Source organism: Mobula hypostoma, chromosome 13, assembly GCF_963921235.1.
Source record: "Mobula hypostoma chromosome 13, sMobHyp1.1, whole genome shotgun sequence".
NCBI classification, from domain to species: domain Eukaryota; kingdom Metazoa; phylum Chordata; class Chondrichthyes; order Myliobatiformes; family Myliobatidae; genus Mobula; species Mobula hypostoma.
Window position 1 is genome coordinate 11,202,891 of NC_086109.1, and position 21,192 is coordinate 11,224,082.

The window sequence follows — 21,192 nt, forward strand, 5'->3', positions numbered from 1 at the left end:
TCTGGGACACTGCTCTTACTCAGCTGAAATAATCAGGCATCTGTCCCATCTGTCCTGTCCTTACAGCTCCCCCTAGTGGGTAACAAAAAAAGAACAATGGTTCCTCTTGTGCCAAGATGAGGCTACCCTCAGCATGGAGAAGCAATGCCTTATACTTCGTAGGTGGCCTCCAACCTGATGGCAAGAATATTGATTTCTCCTTCCAGCAAAAAAAAAATCCCCCCCCTCCTCTATTCTCTACTCTGACCTTTTACCTCTGTTCACCTGCCTATCACTCCTCCACCTGCCCAACCGGGTGCCCTCCTCCTTCCCTTTCTCCTATGGTCCTCTCTCCTCTCCTGTTCGATTCTTCCTCCTTTCAGCCCTTGGTCTTTTCCCTCCCACGTGGCTTTACCTATCACCTTCTTGCTAGCCTCCTTCTCCTCCCCACCTTTTTATTCTGGCAACACACATAAAAGTTGCTGGTGAATGCAGCATCTGTAGATTTCCTCGTGTTTGCGTTTTTATTCTGGCGTCTTTTCCCTTCCTTTTCAGTCCTGAAGAAGGGTGTTGGCTCGAAACATCTACTGTTAATTCATTTCCGTAATTGCTGTCCAACCTGCTGAGTTCCTCCAGCATTTTGTGTGTGTGGCTCAACAATGGCTGCACTACGCATTGTAATTTATATTTATCTTTCCTTGGGATGCTGTGTTATTTGTATGGTTAATACTGCAATAATTTAGAATGCGGATTGCATCTAGAATACAAAGTGGTATCAGGTAGATAGGGTCGTAAAGAGAGCTTTTGGCACATTGGCCTTCATAAACTAGGGCACTGAGTACAGGAGTTGGGATGTTAGGTTGAAGTTGTGGTGAGGCCTAATTTGGAGTATTGTGTGCAGTTCTGGTCACCTACCTACAGGAACAGTTTGAATAAGATTGAACGTGTACAGCAAAAATCTATGAGGATATAGCTGGAACTTGAGGACCTGAGCCATGAGGAAAGGTTGAATAGGTTAGGACTCTATTTCCTGGAGCATAGGAGAATGAGGGGAGATTTGATAAAGCTACACAAAATTATGAGGAGTATAGATTGGGTAAATATAAGCAGGCTTTTTCCACTGAGGTTGAGTGAAACTAGAATCGCAGTTCATAGGTTAAAGGTGAAGGATGAAATAATTAAGGGAACCTTGGGGGGGTGAGGGGGTTGGAATGAGCTACCAGTGGAAGTGATGGATGTGGGTTTAATTGCAATATTTAAGATAAGTTTAGATAAGTACATGGGAGGAGTATGTAGGGCTATGGTCCAGGTCCAGAATGATAGTTTCTTATGGACTAAATGGGCTGTCTGGCCTGTTTCTGTGCTTTAGTGCTCTGCAATTGATTAGCAACTTGGTAAATGGAGGGGATGTTTAATACTTAAGATACAAATTTTAACTTTCTATATGTTGGCTTTTCTGTCCTAGGATCGAAACACCTTCCATCGGTTTGACAAATTCAATGCCAAGTACAACCCAATTGGAGAATCAATTCTGCGTGAGATTTTCATCAAAACTGATAATTATATCGGTGGCAAATATTTTGGTCATATTATAAAGGTTAGAATTGCAATAACTTTGAAGTCTACAAGAGTATTACACTTTTTCTTACTCATTTTTATTACTTTTTAAGTATTTCACTGTAATACTACTTAAGCCCATCACTCCTACTGGGGGTCACAGACCACTGACATCAGCTCACCAGAGTCTTCCGTCCTGGGCCAGTCTTTCCAGTCCTCCCAGGTTCCACTTACTTGGTGTATCCTTCCTTTCCCCAGGGATGATGCCTTTGGAGTACCTATTGGCGTTTCTGTAGCACTGGGCTTTTATGAAATGGGCATGCTAGCCTCATGCCCAACCCTCCTCTTTTCACAGTGTGTCTTGGGACAGCCCATGGCAGAGTTAGTTGCTTTACCCATTTTAAAATAAAAGTATGATGCTTATTACTTTTGGTCCCAGTGTGTCAAGCTGCCCCAATAATGGATGCAGGAAAACTGTTCATTACTTCTCTACAAGCCTTAACTGAGTTACACCTTGTTAATGAATTGGAGATTGGTACATTGATGAATGGATAATCCCTTGACAATCTGTCTTGGCCTTCTGTTTTCACTGCAATATATTGAAACGAATGGGCTGATTTGAATAGATACAGGGAACTCAAATAAATTGTTTCTGTGATCTTGCCAAATAGGGACTTGTTTCTGATAGCAGATGTTTTGGAAATTTAATCAATGGATGCAGATTGTATGCACAAAGAAAATGCTAAAGATAGTGGTGTGCTCTGATGCAATGGCTTCTATGGCGCCAACCAAAAGTGTTATTGTCTCCTTTAAACATATTTGTTATGATTGCAAGACCCTGCTGGACATTAAATTCTTAAAGTACTGCAGGTCTACTTCATCAGTGATTTGCTCATCTGTGGAGAAACTGAAGGAGCTGAACTTGGTGCAGATCAAACATGCTGCTGCCTGCGTCAAAGAGGCGCTTGTGCCTGAAGGCAAAGTGCAGTCTAACAGTGGCTTGTTGCCTTAGTCACTTTTCTTGTGATCACAAGACCCCGTTGGACATTGGTAATGTGGAATGTTGCAAGTCCAATTCAGTATTTTATTGGTGAACGGTAGGGGAGCTCCGTGGCCTTAGTCGTAGCAAGGACTAGGCCTCAAACTGCAGTGCTACCTGTTTGCAGCCATCCGGGAGAGAGGCATCGGAGCTAGAGCGCTCCAGCAGAGTGCTGGAGGTGGCAGTGTTCACTTGGCAGAAGACAAAATGTATTGTGTTCAACTGCAGACTGTTGCAACATTCATGATCTCAGGGACTTGGACTTGTTTTGTGTGCATGTGTGTGACTATATTTTATTGCTGTCTTATATGTGCTACATGATTCTTGTGCTGTGAATGACTGTTGGTACGGTGTTCTGCACCTTGGCCTCAGAGTAATGCTGTTTTGTTTGGCTGTATTTGCGTATGTGAAACCCCCTTATACTGGGTGTCTCTGGAAAGCTGGCTTGTTAGCTCCTCCCTAACAGCCACCGGACTCTGTAGCGATAAACCCACCTTTCTCTGGCTTTGTACGTCCAGAATGTATACAGCTTTGGTCCCGCCAAATCCGTGAGGTTGGGATGTCTCGCCCACCCAAGCCCTGGTTTGTGTGAATTACTGCTCCTGGCAAAAACAGATCGTACACTGCATACAATTAAAATGTATATTTAAGAATGTTAATTTAAGCAAACAGTTATTAAATGAAAGTAAGAAAAAAAAACAAGAAGGGCCCATTACTCTTGAACACTCAAATATGCATTAAAGTTGGAACTCATCTTGAACTTGTCTATCACCCATGCGCTGGACCTTCGGTCTGCATAACAGCACACACTACCTTCTGATTGTCGCTCAAAATCCATCTTGAACAAATGGGTCTCCCACAGCAGTATTGGTTCTTCCTTCTTGAAGCCATTCATCTGCACGAAGCACCTTGTGCAACATGGGCAGCATCCTCAGCTATCTTTTCTCCCTGTCTTCTTCCAGCTCCCGCCAACAGAGAGTTCTCTATCTGCATCCTCTAGAACCTCCTCCCAAATCTATGATTCTGATTGACTGACACCACATTCCCAAGTTGAATAACAAAGCTTCTTATCTCAGCTCAAACCTAAAGAAGCTGAGAGCGGGACAGACTGCTCTTACAGAACTGCTAAAATGGAATACCTGCAGCATAGCAGTAAAAGGCTTAATCAGGGCATTACATATGCTTGAATGACAATTAAACTTGAATTTGAACTAAAGAAGACCGGTGTGAATAAAGAGGGCCTTTTTCTGGTTGGCTGCCAGTGACTAGTGATGTTCTTCAGAGAGTCAGTATTGGGACCGATTGCTTTTCTCATTGTATGTCAGTGATTTAGATAATGGAATTGATGATTTTGTGGCAAAGTTTGAAGATGATATGAAGATAGCTGGAGGGGTAGGTGTGCTGAGGAAGCAATGCTATTACAGCAGGATAAATAGGAAGAATGGGCAGAAAAGTGGCAGATGAAATAGAGTGTTGGGAAAAGTATGATAATGCATTTTGATAAAAGGAACAATAGTGCAGACTATTATGTAAATAGGGAGAAAATTGAAACATCAGAGGCGCAGAGGGACTTGGGAGTCCTCATACTAGTCTCCCATAAGGTTAGCTAACAGGTTGAGTCTTTGGTAAAGAAGGCAAATGCAATATTGTCATTTTTTTCAAGGGGAATGGAATATAAAAGCATGGAGATAATGCTGAGGCTTTATAAGATACTAGTCAGGCTGCACTTGGAGTATTGTCAACAGTTTGGGCCCCATATCTCAGAAGGAACGTGTTGTCATTGAAGAAGGTCTAGAGGAGGTTCACGAGGTTGATTCCAGAAATGAAGGGGTTAACATATGAGGAGCATTTGGCAGCTTTAGGCCTGTACTCACTGGAATTTAGAAGAATGTGTGGGGATCTCATTGAAATGTATCGAATGTTGAAAGGACTAGATAAGGTGGATGTGGAGAGGATGTTTCCTGTGGTGGAGGTGTCCAGAACTAGAGGGCACAGCCTCAAAATTGAAGGACGACCTTTTAGAACAGAGGTAAGGAGATATTTTTTTTAAGCTAGAGATAGTGAATCTGGAGCGCTCTGCCACAGCCTGCGGTGGAGACCAACTCCGTGGGTATATTTAAAGCGGAAGTTGATAGTTTCCTGATTAGTTAGGGCATCAAAGGATATAGCAAGAAGGCAGGTGGGTGGGATCCTGGAGTCAGCCATGATGGAATGGCGGAGCAGACTTGATGGGCTGAATAACCTAATTCTGCTCCCATGTCTTATGGTCTTATTATAATTTGTTTCTTTACCACCATGTTCTGCTCAGCTAAAAGACTTTTAAAAAAAACCATTCAATTTAAATGCTAACTGCAGAGCCCAAGAACTGTGAAACTACATCAACTCCAGCTAAAGATTGACTGAAAATTGTGTTCAATTTTGAAAAGAAATTGACTAAGTCAAGAAAAATTCTTTGGCTAAATTGTTTGTTCCGTCACAGAGTTTCTGTCCTTGGTTGGGAGTCAAAATATAATTCCACATGGAAATATTTCCTATATTCAATCCACTGAATTATGCTGGCTCACCACAGAAATAAAGAACCTGTAATATTCCATTTCTGTCATCCAGTGGCATTAGAAACAGCCTTGCAATTGTGCTTGACTAGCTCTGTCTTTTTAGCAATGTAGGTACATTAAATTACTTTTACCTTTTTAAGATACATTTACCATGATATCTTGGGCCACATAGTAAATGAATCATGAAAGATAAAAATAAATTTAACTGCACCTGCTTTGGACCTACATGTGGTTAAATCTGTGTCACATATTTGCTTAAACTGTTGATTGTAATCTGATCTTGAGCTTTGGCCCTCAGTTGAACAATACTGCCAAAACCTCTGGAAACTAGCATAGACTGGTTTATAAGTACAAGAAAAGAAAACATAGAATAGTATAGCACAGTACAGGCCCTTCAGCCCACAATGTTGTGCCGACCCTCAAACCCTGCCTCCCATATAAGCCCCCACCTTAAATTCCTCCATATACCTGTCTAGTAATCTCTTAAACTTCACTAATGTATCTGCCTCCACCACTGACTCAGGCAGTGCATTCCACGCACCAACCACTCTCTGAGTAAAATACCTTCCTCTAATATCCCCCTTGAACTTCCCACTCCTTACCTTAAAGCCACGTCCTCTTGTATTGAGCAGAGGTGCCCTGGGGAAGAGGCGCTGGCTATCCACTCTATCTATTCCTCTTATTATCTTGTACACCTCTATCATGTCTCCTCTCATCCTCCTTCTCTCCAAAGAGTAAAGCCCTAGCTCCCAGCCCTTTCCATGTAATAAAGTACAGCATCTCATCTGTCTCACCTTACTGCCTGTTGCATGATTAGGGAATGCAGATAGAATTTGAATAATTCTGGTCGGGGATCAGAACACTTGAAATGCTGTGTTATGAATTTGCTCCTCTTGTGTTAAATCTTCATCACCTGGAGGAGGACCTCAAGTAGCAGTCAGGCACCTTCATACAAAGAGTGAAGGGGGAGCGGTACTTTAAGACATCATCTTAACCCCCCCCCCCCGCCGTTTCAAAGCAACATCGGCACCCAAAGAGCTGATTGATAAAAGGGACTGCAAAGTGCCTCCCTCTCTCAAAGAGGAATGAATGAACATGCTTTTAGAGTTAATAAAATTTAGATACATGTTAAAGCCTAAAAAGTCATATCCAGTCTTGTGTTTTACAGGAAGTGATGGAAGATCTTGAAGAAAGCAAGTACCAGAATGCAGAATTGCGCCTGTCCATATATGGCCGCTCTCGGGATGAATGGGATCACTTGGCAAAGTGGGCAGTGAAGCACAAAGTCTATTCTAACAACGTGTGCTGGCTAGTACAGGTGCCACGGCTTTTGTAAGTATTAGGATCTGCTGCAAAGACAAATTATTTTTTAAATATATTACAGGCCAAACCAAATTCGATGAAGGGAAAACTAATATGGGAATGCACCTAAGAGGTGGGGAATCATATCTGGTTCCTAGTCACACCTGTCACACAGTATTAAGGCAAACTATTGAATGGTACAAAGCACTAAATTAACTGTTTTCACAAGTCTTGCATGGATAGGAATATAGAAAATATTACAGGATTGGAGACCAACTATCTAATATTACCATGATTAATGTCACATTTCCACTCTGACCCCCATACCCTTTATATCTAGGAACCTATTTGCCTATTTATTGAATTGCCTCTATGATAAAGGTTCTGAGTGGAGAAATTTCTCATCTCAATCCAACCATATCCTGAGACTATAGACTCTCCTTTCAAACCCTCAGTCTTGTGAAACATCTCACCCATATCCTCTCTATCCAGCTCTGGACATTTATATGCTTCAATGAGACCATCCTCCCCCTACTATTCTTCTAAGTGCTTGTGAAAGCTGGCAAGTCGATCTAAATCTTTCCTCTACATCAGTTCCGCAGTCTGGTGAACCTTTGCACTCCTTCCACCAAGTATAATATTTCTTGCATAAAGAGATTGAAACTGCTCACCAGATTCCAAGTGTGTTCCCACCATTCTATACATGAGACAAGGTTCTTTTGCTTTTGCACTCAAGTCATCTTCAAATGAAGGCACAATGACTTCCTAAATCAGAATCAGGTTTATTATCACTGACATATATAAGGAAATTTGTTACTTTTCACAGTGCAATATGTAAAAAAACATATGCTATAAGAAATATATAAAAAAATAAATAGTGTAAAAAGAGATCAAAGTAATGAGGTAGTGATAATGGACCATTCAGAAATTTGATGGCAGAGGGAAAGAAGTTGTTCCTAAAATGTTCAGTGTGTGTCTTCAGGCTCCTTGCTATATCAACTTTTAATGACTTGTATAAGAACACCAGGTCCCTTTGCACATCAACATTTCTTGGTCCATCACAACTTAAATAATAAACAAGCTGCTGCTCTGATTTTTTTTTTCCCAACCAAACTGGATAACTTCACATTTATCCAATTTATACTGCATCTGCCATGTATTTGCCTACATTGTCTTAAGACTTCATATCCTCACAGATTACAATCTCACTCAGTTTTGTGTTGTTGGCAAACTTAGAAATGTTACATTCTGTTTCCTCATTCATCCCATTGATATTTATTGTGAATACATGGGACAAAACTACTGATCCAGCTGATTGTCACCTTTTCTCCCCTCTAGTCACCACCTACCACTTTGAGAGAGTACCATTTATTTCTTCTGTTTCAATAGACAATAGGTGCAGGAGTAGGCCATTTGGCCCTTCGAGCCAGCACCACCATTCACTGTGATCATGGCTGATCATCCACAATCAGTATCCAGTTCCTGCCTTATCCCCCTAACCTTTGATTCCACTATCTTTAAGAGCTCTATCCGTCTCTTTCTTGAAAGCATCCAGAGACTTGGCCTCCACTGTCTTCTGGGGCAGAGTATTCTACATATCCACCACGCTCTGGGTGAAAAAGTTTTCCCTCAACTCCATTCTAAATGGCCTACCCCTTATTCTTAAACTGTGGCCTCTGGTTCTGGACTCACCCATCAGTGGGAACATGCTTCCTTCCTCCAGCATGTCCAATCCCTTAATAATCTTATACAAATGTTTGTATGTTTCAATCAGATCCCCTCTCATCCTTCTAAATTCCTGTCTGTCAATAGATTTTCTGTCCATGCCAGCATGTTAACACCAACCATGTCATTTGATTCTGCAAATAACCCTCTTTTCGAGGATCAACTTATTTTTGCCATATACTTTTACATGTATTAGGAATTTGCTGTGATGTGTTGGTTAGGGTGTAGCATGCAATGAAAAAGCAACATTCAACAGTTATAAAGAATTTTATGAAAAATAAAGTTAGATGTTAATGGATATAGAATGTTAATGGATATAGAATGGTAGGTCTTGTATGTCAATATGAAACCGGTCCGCAGTGCAAAAAGGGTGGGGGACCCCTGTTGTGTGTGACTTTATCAAAGATCTTCTGAAAATAATACTCTAACTTAGAAACACATTTTTTTGACAAAGTAGAAATTCAAAAATGAGCCAATAGGCCAATAAAAAAGGTTATGCCTAACAGAGGCCAAAAACCTGGTTAAAGTTGAATTCGCTGTGCTGATGCATTTCAGAAAGATCAAACACTCTTTGTGGGGTTATAGATTAGATGTGTAGCAGAAATTCCTCCATGATTACACAAGCTACATACAGGATATTATTGAAATAAAGATGGGAAGCTAAAGGAAAAGAGCTAATTTGTCTTCAAAGTCTGTATGGATTTGCCCAACAAAAGTTGTAAAGCAATAAACAAATACTTACAAATAAAACCTTAATGTGGACATTAACCACAGTTAAATAAATGCTGCACTTGTTGGATAATTCAGGAAAAAGCTATGAAAATTTTCCCTCTTTATTGCTATATACACTGTATATACACTAATATCGGTTGTTCACCTTCCTCAGTCAGAGATGGCTCAGATGTTTAGCACGTCAGATGAATGGGCTCTGGTTGAATCCTGAAAGACCTGCTGTATGGGCAGCTGGCAGAGGGTGCACACCCAGTTGGTCGCTCATAGCTTTGCTTCAAGGACTTCTGCAAAAAGGATTGAAGCTGGCCAACATAGATGTGAACAACTGCGAAAAGACGTAGCAGATGACTGGGCAGCCTGGAGTTAGGCGTTTGAAATGGTGTGCAAAGAGCAGAAAGTATCCACATCAATGGGCAGGCTACCAAGACGGCTTGACTGAAGGAGAGGGGCCACTCCAACCAGATGCCAGTCTTCCTTCATCTGCAGCCAGTGTGGAATAGACTCACTCCAGAGTGGGACTCCTCAACCACTCAGGGAAATGCACCACCATAAGCTGACTTTGCTTGTGTGCTTCCCACCATGTTTCGAGACAGGAGGATGCCAACAGCAACAATACACTAATATATATGTATGTGTGTGTGTGCATATTATATTTATTTGCCTGTACAGTTACAAGAAAAAGTTTGCAATTACCTGGTTTTCTGCATTAATGACTCTAAAATGTGTTCTGATCTTCATCTAAGTCACGATAATAGACAAACACAATCTGTCTAACTAATAACACACAAACAACTATACTTGTCTTTATTGAACACAATCATTCACAGTCCATGTTGGAAAAAGTATATGAGTCCTTGTATTTAATAACTGGTAGAACTCCAAACGTTTCCTGTAGCTGCTGATCACACTTGCACAACAGCAAGGAGGAATTTTAGACCATTCCTCCTTACAAAACTGTTTCAGTTCATCAATATTTCTGGGATACCTTGCATGAACAGCCCTCTTCAGGTCATGCCACGGCATCTCAATTGAGTTCAGGACTAGACTTGGCCATTCCAAAACACAAATTTACATGAGAATGTCAGTAGCAGTCAGTCACCTGAAGCTTAATAGAAGTTGGATGATGCAACAAGACAATGATCTAAAATACAAGAATAAACCAATCTTTTGTTGATTTATTCTTGTATTTTAGATCATTGTCTTGCTGCATCGTCCAACTTCTATCAAGCTTCAGGTGACTGACTGCTACTCTTGACATTCTCATGTAAAATGTCTGATCCAATTTGGAATTCGTTGTTCCTGTCCAAGCCCTGAGGCAACAAAGCAGCCCTAAACCTTGATACTCTTTCCACCATGCTTCACAGTTGGGATGAGGTTTTGGTATTGGGGTGCAGTGCCCTTTTTCCTCCAAACGTAGCAATGTGCATATCTGCCAAGAAAGTTCAACTTTTGTCTCATCTGTCCACAGAGCATTGTGGAACATCCAGGTGCTCTTTTGCAAACTTGAGATGTGCAGCATTTTTCTTTTGGGAGAGCAGTGGTTTCTCCTCCATGGTGTCCTTCCATGAACACCATTCTTGTTCAGTATTTTTCTAATAGTGTACGCATGAAGAGGGACTTTAGCAAGTTCTAGAGATTTCTGCAGGTCTTTTGCTGTTACTTTTGGGTTCTTTTTCACCTCCTTCAGAATTTATTGATTGGAACATCTGACTCCAAATAGCTTTTGTAGAAGGCATTGCTCCAGAGGTTCACTTACTTTTTTGAAGCTGGACTGTGATAGCTTAAATGGTGTACTCAGTATTGATGAGAAGTAGTACAATTGTGTGTTAGTAGTTTAGGTAGATTATGTTTATCTATTATTGTGACTTGGATGAAGATCAGACCAAATTTTATGAGTATGCAGAAAATCAGATAATTGCAAACAGTTGACAAACTTTTTCCTGCAACTGTGTGTGTGTGTGTGTGTGTTTATAAATATATTATTTCCAAATGCACCTTCAAAATACATATGGATTTGCCTAATAATGAGAGAAGCTGTAAAACACACACACACACACACACACACACACACACCAAATTAACAGCGTACTGATGATGTCTCCTCATACGGTGACAGAATATTTGCCAATGAATTGCCAGGATAGAAGAACAACTCAACTCAACCATACTCCTTCAGCTCCCCATCTTTAAGAATTAGATTAGGAGAACACTCAGTCACTCAGCCCTCTTTTATTGTCATTTAGAAATGCATACATGCATTAAGAAATGATACAATGTTTCTCCAGAGTGATATCACAGAATTAGCTGTGCACAAGGGACTTGTTACAACTTCTGATTTATTTAATAGAAACATAAATAAGCACTTGATTATGTACTTAAGTCGATCTTTTACTTTGTATAAACCCATTTGGTACAATTGCTTTCATATTAATCTAAGCCTGTCTGCTGAGATAATGGATGCTGTAAAATCAATGAAAAGATGAACTTGGCAATCATTTGCTTTCAGCGATGTCTTCCATACAAAGAAACAGCTAAACAACTTCCAGGATATGTTGGAGAACATATTTCTTCCTATTTTTGAAGCAACAATTAATCCTCGCAATCACCCAGAGCTTCACTTGTTCCTTCAGCATGTGAGTATTATTAGAATGATGGTGGTATCATTCAGAATTATCAGAGGCAATGGAACAGAAATTTAGCATTGTGCTTTATCAAAAAAAACTCATTATTTCAGTTTTATTTGTTTGACAAATCATTATAGTGAATTCCGGTTAATTGGGACACATCGAAACCAGTGCTTTTTGGCTCAATTAAGTGGCTGCTTCAACTAACCAAAGTTTCATGAAAATACTTAAAAATATATATAAATTACATAAACTACCATTTAACTGAGTAACAAATTATGTATTTAAATGAAATGCAGAACAGATTAAAACACTACCAATACTACTACAGTACTATAAAACTGTAGTAGTTCCTGATAGTAATTGATGGAGGAATTCAGCACACGCTGCTGCAATCTTTTGAGTAACAAGTTCAGTGCAGATGCTGCATGTAGATAATGGACTGCCTTCATACAATAATATCAATGATTGCATCCTCATTTTCATTGTAACATACAAGATGATTCAAAGTACATTTATTATCAAAGTATAAATTATGTTATCTTAAGATTTGTCTGCTTACAGGCAGCCACAAAGCAAGAAACCCGAAAGAACTCAATTTAAAAAAAACACATCCAATGCAGAGAAAGGGAACAAACACAAATCAAACCAAAAGTAGAAGCGAGCTACAACATTCTGAACCAAAATTAGTTCATTGTCCCAAATCCCCAGAGCAGCCGGAGTAGGCCCAAAGCCTCAGTTTCAGTTCATCATATAATCAGGCAAAGTTCACAGACACAAAACACGTAGCAGCTGGGGCCTCCTCTCAGCCTCCACACTGAATGAACATCACGTATGAGTGAGCAACATTGGCCCGACCCTTGCCTCCGGACCTGACACCCTGCCTTTCCAGTCTATCCGGGCCGGCATTTAAATTGTTCAAACACTGTGTCGGTCCCCACACCAGGATTTGGGCCCCACTGCAGTGACACCATCTGGGCAGAGGCCTTGCTGCCCAGCCCGAAGCCGTTCTCAACCTTTCTAAATCGGCTTGGTGTTTCAGCTTCAAGCGATCTAATCTCACACACGGTTTAGGTGAACGGGCATTGAAACTCCTCTGCCTTGACTGCTCTCCAAATCGCTTACTCCAACTCCATCTCCGACAGTGACGCTGTCTTTGTCTCAAAGATGTTACACTCCGACGATGCAATACACCAAAACGGCCTAACCCGCGAGTCAGCTTTACCTTTGCTTGCATCTTCTTTGTTTGCAACGATAGTTTACCACAATTTGCCTTAGAAAAAGTATTATTGATGATTAATAACTGTTGATATCTTCAAATTCTTTGTAGCTCCTAGCCTGTGAAATAGTGAAATTATTTTGTTTTTATTTCTGGCTGTTTCTGGCATCTTGAAGTCTGAATGCTTGAAACTGCAGTGATCAAAACAATTCTGAGTTGCCTTACTGCTTATTTCTCGCCTAACTATCAGTGACAGATTACTGCTTTTAAACAGAAGTACATGCAACTGATGCTATTTAAGAACTGTTTACTCTAAGCACAGTGTAGTGTCTAATGGCCACTCAAGTACACACATCTGAGACGAGTAAGAAACTACTGGGGCAACAGTCTCCTGCCCCAATTAAACGTGAAATTCTCCCAAATAAACAAATGGAATCTTGGCTATTTTCACAATTACTTTTTGTTCTTTAAGAGTTGTTCCAAATAAGCAGCTGCCCTGATTAACCAGAATCCACAGTATTAACTTTTGTTGCTCCATAGTTTTCTGGAATTTTATTTTGTTTCATGTCAATAATAGCTGTTTAGAATCTGTAATAAGAAAAAAGTATCTCTCTTATCATTGATAAGTAATTAATTTGAGCTTGTTTAATGTTCACCTTGAACCTTTTGCATAGTGGATGCCTTTGATTTAGATCACACTGCTGTGCTAATACTTGCTGAAATAATGACATGCTCTGCATCAAAGTTAATTTGACAACTTAATTTAACTTGATATCAGTGAAGAAATAGTGAACAATTCTGTGCCCTGCTTAGCTGGAATTTTGAATATTTTTCAGTGAGATTATTGCCACTCATATATGGTGTGCTAAGTGTGTGCTTATTTAGCATAAAGCCTAATCCCAATTTCTAGGCATATCCATTTTATCTATTCTATTGCAGTAGATACTTATGAAAATTCCAGTAGTTTCCTAATTAACTATGTTTTTTATTAATTTGCCGTTGCCAGAGAACAGTAGAACACAGAGCTGGGCCTTTTGGCCCATGATCTCTGTGCTGACCATGATTCCAATTTAAACAAATCCCATCTGGATGCACATTGTTTACATTCCCCACCCCCTCATCACCTTACATACAGTGATTGTGTGACTGATAGACAAATTCATGTGACTGTCCAAATGCCTCTTAATTCGAGTTTAATTATCATTCCACCATACATGAATATTGCCAAACGAAACAGCAATTTATTTTTTTTGGTGGGGGGGTGGCCAAGGTACAAAACACAGCACATAGAACAAATAGCATATGTGGTTACAATTTCAGAAAAACATACAGTCACAAAGAAAAAAATATAGCCCAAGTCCCTGAGTGGCATAACTGTAGATGGTTCAGGTACAGCTTGTTCTTCTGAGCAAACACCAAAGAACAGCACCAAGTGAACACCAGAAGGCTGCACTGACTGGAGAGCTCAGCCTCCAACCAAAGAATAGGTTCTAGCGTGCCCACTAGAAGCCCTGGGCAGTGTTGTACGTTACCAGGGTCTTGCAATCCCAATAAAAAATGTCCTGAATAATGACTCAAATAACAGGAATTCTGCAGATGCTAGAAATTCAAGCAACACACATAAAAGTTGCTGGTGAACGCAGCAGGCCAGGCAGCATCTCTAGGAAGAGGTGCAGTCGACGTTTCAGGCCGAGACCCTTCGTCAGGACTAACTGAAGGAAGAGTGAGTAAGGGATTTGAAAGTTGGAGGGGGAGATCCAAAAAAATAATGACTCGCTCAGTTTGTTGGATCACGCATGGTCTCGGCACAATGGTACACAGTAAGTTGAGGTGACAACACAACAGCAATACACAATAAGTCCAGCTCCATCACTGCACCTAATTAGTAAAAATAGAATTGCTAATTGTTGTAGCTGTTTCCACCACCTCCCTGGTGCATATCTCAGACACTTACCATACAAACATCTGACTCTTCAAATAATGCTGTGTCAAGTAATCATGGGTAATTTCTAAACTCTTCTGATGCTGGAGCACTGAGAATTTATTGGTACGTACAATCCTCCATTGCTATCTTTAGTGAATTATGTGAGAATTTACTGCTAATGGAACAGTGTGTTGTACAACCATTTATAGCAGCTTTAAGGAGGAAAAACTTGGAGGAATGTATGTAATCATTGGGATTATCTGCTTTTACAGGTTGTGGGCTTTGATAGCGTTGATGATGAGTCCAAACCAGAACATCACATTTTCAATGCAGATAGCCAGTTGCCTGTGAATTGGACCGAAGATGAAAACCCACCTTATGCCTATTATCTTTACTACATGTATGCTAACATGACTGTACTGAATCATCTTCGCAAGTAAGGGCTTCCGCATTTCTACAATCTAAAGCAGGGTTGTTCCAAACTGGGATCCATGGACTCCTTGCTTAATGGTATTAATCCATGGCATAAAAATTGGTTGGGAACCCCTGTTCTAGAATAATAGAGGGAATTGTCTTTAAAGTATTACTTGTTACATTCCAAGACACAGTAAGTTATATTGGTGATGAGTTTATCTGCTCAGACAATGTGACTAGCTCTAATTGTATTCAGGTCTCATCTGCAGTTTTCCTCCTAAGTTTCTAAGTGTGTATATGTCACTAGAAAAACACAGAGATTCATTTTCTTGCAGGTATGCACAGTGGAATTCACTGGTTAGTCAAGGCGCCAAAGTTTACACGGAGAAGCCATGAGAATGGTATTGAGAGGGATAATAAATCAGCCATGATGGAATTGTAGAGCAGACTTGATGGGCTCAGTGGCGTAATTCTCCTCCTATGTCTTATGGTCTAACAAACAAATAGAATAAAGTAAAAATAGTCCTTTGGCTCAGTTTAAGTTTAGTTAACCTAGTCAGGTTGGGTTTTGCAATTGGTAAACTCAATCTATGGGCTCAGTTTCAAGGACTCTGCAGCTCAAGTTCTTGGTATTATTTAATTAATTAGTATTTGCACAGTTTATTTTATCTTATCAGTCTTGTAACTTTTCATTGTATTTCACAGCACATATGGATGACAGAAAAATGGAGGGCTTTGCAGGAGGGAAGGGTTAGATCAGGGGAGTAGGTTAAAAGTCAGCAAAACATCATGGGCTTAAGGGCCCATGTTGTGCTGTTCTATGTTCAGAAAATGTAGTCATAGGTTAGTCCCATCTTTGCTTAAAAAAGAATTCTGAAGTTTTCATTGTTTTAATTTTATGACATGTACTATGCCTTATCAGAAAGAATATGTAACTCCTCACTTGATTAATAAATGCTGGTGATCCAATGATTATTGTTTGGAACACAGTCATATTCAGAGTAAATCCAGAGAAGTATACAGTGGTATGCAAAAGTTTGAGCACCCCGGTCAGTTTCTGTTACTGTGAATAGTTAAGTGAGTAGAAGATGAACTGATCTCCAAAAGTCATGAAGTTAAAGATGAAACATTCTTTTCAACGTTTAAAGCAAGGTTAGTGTATTATTTTTGTTTTGTACAATTTTAGAATGGGGAAAAAAGGAAAGGAGCACCATGTAAAAGTTTGGGCACCCCAAGAGATTTGAGCTCTCAGATAACTTTTACCAAGGTCTCAGACCTTAATTAGCTTGTTAGGGCTATGGCTTGTTCACAGTCATCGTTAGGAAAGGCCAGGTGATGCAAATTTCAAAGTTTTATAAATACCCTGACTCCTCAAACCTTGTCCCTGCAATCAGCAGCCATGGGCTCCTCTAAGCAGCTGCTTAGCACTCTGAAAATTAAAATAAATTTTAGGAGAAGGCTATAAGAAGATAGCAAAATGTTTTCAGGTAGCCGTTTCCTCAGTTCATAATGTGATTAAGAAATGGCAATTAACAGGAATGGTGGAGGTCAAGTTAAGGTCTGGAAGACCAAGAAAACTTTCTGAGAGAACTGTTCGTAGGATTGCTAGAAAGGCAAATCAAAAACCCCCATTTGACTGCAAAAGACCTTCAGGAAGATTTAGCAGACTCTGGAGTGGTGGCGCACTGTTCTACTGTGCAGCGACACCTGCACAAATATGACCTTCATGGAAGAGTCATCAGAAGAAAACCTTTCCTGTGTCCTCACCACAAAATTCAGCGTCAGAAGTTTGCAAAGGAACATCTAAACAAGCCTGATGCATTGTGGAAATAAGTCCTGTGGACTGATGAAGTTAAAATAGAACTTTTTGGCCACAGTGAGCAAAGGTATGTTTGGAGGAAAAAGGGTGCAGAATTTCATGGAGAACTCCTCTCCAACTGTTAGCATGGGAGTGGATCGATCATGCTTTGGGCTTGTGTTGCAGCCAGTGGCATGGGGAACATTTCACTGGTAGAGGGAAGAATGAATTCAATTAAATATCAGCAAATTCTGGAAGCAAACATCACACTGTCTGCATAAAAAAAAAACTGAAGATGAGAAGAGGATGGCTTCTACAACAGGATAATGATCCTAAACACACCTCAAAATCCACAATGGACTACCTCAAGAGGCGCAAGCTGAGGGTTTTGCCATGGCCCTCACAGTCCCCCGACCTAAACATCATCAAAAATCTGTGGATAGACCTCAAAAGAGCAGTGCATGCCAGAAGGTCCACGAATCTCACAGAACTAGAAGCCTTTTGCAAGGAAGAATGGGTGAAAATCCCCCAAACAAGAATTGAGACTCTTAGCTGGCTACAGAAAGCATTTACAAGCTGTGATACTTGCCAAAGGGGGTATTATTAAGTACTGACCATGCAGGGTGCCCAAACTTTTGCTTCGGGCCCTTTTCCTTTTTTGTTATTTTGAAACTGTAAAAGATGGAAATAAAAAAGTAACCTTGCTTAAAATATTAAAGAAATGTGTCATCTTTAACTTTATGCCTTTTGGAAATCAGGTCATTTTTTACTCACTTAACTATTCACAGTAACAGACATTTTGACCAGGGGTGCCCAAACTTTTGCATGCCATTATATTTGTTGCATTTTTTCTGAGGTAATTGTGTAGAATTTTACAATGCAGACACATGCCAATTTGGTCCAACATGGCTGTAGTGGTGCTTCTTATCCACAGTTGTCTCCTCCCACTGCAGTCTTTCATCCTGCCAACATACCTTTTTCCCTTCAATCAAAGACTTCTAAACTTGGGATGTGAAGTTTATATGAGTAACGAATGTGATGCCTGTTTTTTGGGGAACGTGTTAGCGTAGGGCTGTTATCATTGTTATTATTTTTCTGCAGGAAGAGAGGATTCAATACATTTGTTTTGCGGCCACATTGTGGAGAGGCTGGCCCCATTCACCATCTTATATCTGGATTCATGCTTTCACAGAGTATCTCTCATGGTCTTCTGCTTCGAAAGGTATGGGCAAAAGTGCTACCTGAACACCCAATTTTTTTTAAAATTGTACTTGAGCTAGAACAAGGTGTGGCTAGTGTGCTGCGCTGCGTATATTTCAATGCGAGAATTATTGTAGGAAAGGCATGGATCAACACCTGGAATTATGATGTTGTAACCAATAGTGAGACTTGGTTGCAAGAGGGGCAGGACTGACAGCTTAATATTGCAGGGTTCTGTTGTTTTAGATGTGACAGAGCGGGAAGGAATAAAGGACGAGGGGTGGCGTTACTAGTTGGGGAAAATGACAAGGCAGTACTCCATCAGGACAGACTGGAGAACTTGACTAGTGAGGCGTTATAAGTGGATCTGACCAATAAGAATGATATGTCCATGTTTGTGGGGTTATATTACAGACCACCCAACAGTATGAGGGACTTAGAGGAACAAGTTTGTAAAGAGATCGCAGACTTTTGCAAGAAACATAATGTTCTTATAGTAGGTGATTTTTAACTTTCCACATATTGACTGGAAATCCCATACTATAAAAGGACTAGATGGGATAGAGTTTGTCAGATGTGTTCAGAAAAATTTCCTTTATCAGTACGTATCAGAAGTCCCATCGAGAGAGCGTACGATATTTGATCTGCTCATGAGACAGGGCAGGTGACGGAAGTGTATAGGACATAGAAATCTACAGCACATTACAGGCCCTTCAGCTCACAACATTATGCCGACCATGTAACCTACTCTGCCTAGAATTTCCCTAGTGCATAGCCCTCTATTTTTCTAAGCTCCATGTACCTATCCAAGAGGCTCTTAAAAGACCCTATTGTATCCACCTCCACCACCGCCACCAGCAGTGCATTCCACACACCCACCACTCTCTGCGTGGAAAACCTACCCTTTGACATCCCCTCTGTACCTTCAAAAACAAAATTTTGAGAGTACATGTGTAGGGAATCTTTGTTTTCAAGAGATATTGAGGCCCTGGTTAAGAGAAAAAAGGAAGTGAGTAACAGGTATAGGCAAGTAGGAACAAATGAGGTGCTTATGGAGTAGAAGAAATGCAAGAGTACATTTAAGAAAGAAATCAGAAAAGTTAAAAGAAGATATGAAGTTGATCTAGCTGACAAAGTGAAGGAGAATCCTAAACTATTCTCTTAAAAGATTGCAAGGGACAAAATTTGTCCTCTGTGAAACCAGAACGATAATCTACGTGTAGAGCCAAACCAGATGGGGGAGATCTTAAATGCATTCTTTGCATCTGTATTTACTCGGGACACAGATACAGAGTGTATAGAAGTGAGGCAAAGAGCACCAACTTCATGGATTCTGTAAAGAAAACAGAAGAGGAGGTGTTTGTTACCCTGAGGCAAATCAGGATGGATAATTCTCCAGGGTCTGACAAGACCCACCCTACAGGAGGCAAGTGCAGAAATTGATGGGGCCCTAGCAAAAATATTTAAAGCATCCGTAACGACAGGAGAAGTACCAGAGGATTGGCGGATAGCCAATGTTGTTCCACTGTTTAAAAAAGGCTTTAAGCAAAAACCAGAAAATTATAGACAGGTGAGTCTGACATCAGTTGAGGGAAAGCTATTGGAAGGTATTCTAAGGGACCGGATATACAAGTATTTGGATAAACTTGGACTGATTAAGGATAGTCAGCATGGCTTTGTGTGTGGCAAGTCATGTCTAACCAATCTTAGAGTTTTTCGAGGAAGTTACTAGGAAGGTGGTGAAGCACCCAGGTATCAGTTGTGTGTGCAGTCTCTCCTAAGTGACCCACTGAAGCTTGGGTCCCCAATAATCCTATGGGCCCTTTTTACACACCTGTCCTTGTAAATGTCTTGAATCATGGGAAGTTCACAACTATAGATGCGCTGGGCTATCCGCACCACTCTCTGCTGAGTCCCGTGATTAATGGAGTTACAGTTCCCGTACCAGGCAATGAGGCAGCCAGTCAGGATGCTCTCGATTGTGCCCCTGTAGAAAGTTCTTAGGATTTGGAGGCCTATACCAAACCTTCTCAACCATCTGAGGTGAAAGAGGCGCTGTCGTGCCTTTTTCATCACACAGCTGGTGTGTGCAGACCACGTGAGGTCCTCAGTGATGTGGATGCCAAAGAACTTAAAGCTGTTTACCCTCTCAACCCCAGATCCATTGATGTCAAGAGGTTAGCCAGTCTCCATTCCTCCTGTGATCCACAACCAGCTCCTTTGTTTTTCGCAACATTGAGGCAGAGGTTGTTCTCTGATGTGGAGATGTCGGAGAAAGAAGTAATGGCAATATAATTGTCCAAGGTACTGCACCTTTAGGATAGGACCTAACTTGGATTTGATGAGTTGAGGCAGTCCAGGGGGTGTACATTTCTTGCTTGCCTGAGAAGATGAAAGAAAGGTGGATGGCTCTGCAGGAAGGAATGGTTAGATTGATCTTTAGAGTATTGAACATTGGCACAATATCATGGGCAGAAGGGCATGTACTGTTCTATGTTCTAAGTGCTTGTGAAACATGTTTTCTAGTGCAGGCATGCTTTATTAAGAAATATGCTTATTTGGAAGGTACCAAGTTGTATGTGTTCAATGAGATGCCATTGGTATATTTTGGAATTTTTATTGTTTGTGTCCCTTTTGCAGGCTCCAGTGTTGCAGTATCTGTATTACCTGGATCAGATCGGAATTGCAATGTCTCCTCTGAGCAACAACAGTCTTTTTCTGAGTTACCACAGAAACCCACTACCTGAGTATCTCTCCCGTGGTCTTATGGTGTCTCTCTCCACAGACGACCCTCTACAGTTTCACTTTACCAAGGTTAGACAAGCAGAGAGATGGGAAAATCTTAGGATTCTTCACAACAGTATTGTATCAATGGTCACAGGTATCAACACTAAAGAAATGTCAAAGTGAAGATTCGGAGTTCTAGGATCATGCAGCACAGAATCAAACCCTTCACTCATTGAGGCCGTGCTGACTATGAAACACATATTTACACTGACCAAGGATCAACTTTGTTCACTGTACACATTTGATATTTATTTGGAATTTACTGTGGTGTGTTGGTGTGACACACAACATTGAATAATTATAAAAATTGTATAAAAGTAAGTTACAGGTTAAAGTA

The 21,192-nt window shown here is 40.5% G+C and overlaps 1 protein-coding gene across 8 annotated transcripts in view; it reads left to right on the forward strand.

Moving 5' to 3' along the window:
- LOC134355426 (AMP deaminase 2-like) overlaps positions 1-21,192 on the forward strand; it is a 170,112-nt gene that overhangs the window by 135,696 nt on the left and 13,224 nt on the right. For all 8 annotated transcript variants that reach the window (XM_063065290.1, XM_063065288.1, XM_063065293.1 and 5 more), the window contains 6 exons: positions 1,445-1,576; positions 6,299-6,462; positions 11,396-11,522; positions 14,929-15,092; positions 17,970-18,090; positions 20,709-20,882. In XM_063065290.1, coding sequence (XP_062921360.1) covers positions 1,445-1,576; positions 6,299-6,462; positions 11,396-11,522; positions 14,929-15,092; positions 17,970-18,090; positions 20,709-20,882 — 882 coding nt within the window. The remainder of the gene's footprint in view (positions 1-1,444; positions 1,577-6,298; positions 6,463-11,395; positions 11,523-14,928; positions 15,093-17,969; positions 18,091-20,708; positions 20,883-21,192) is intronic.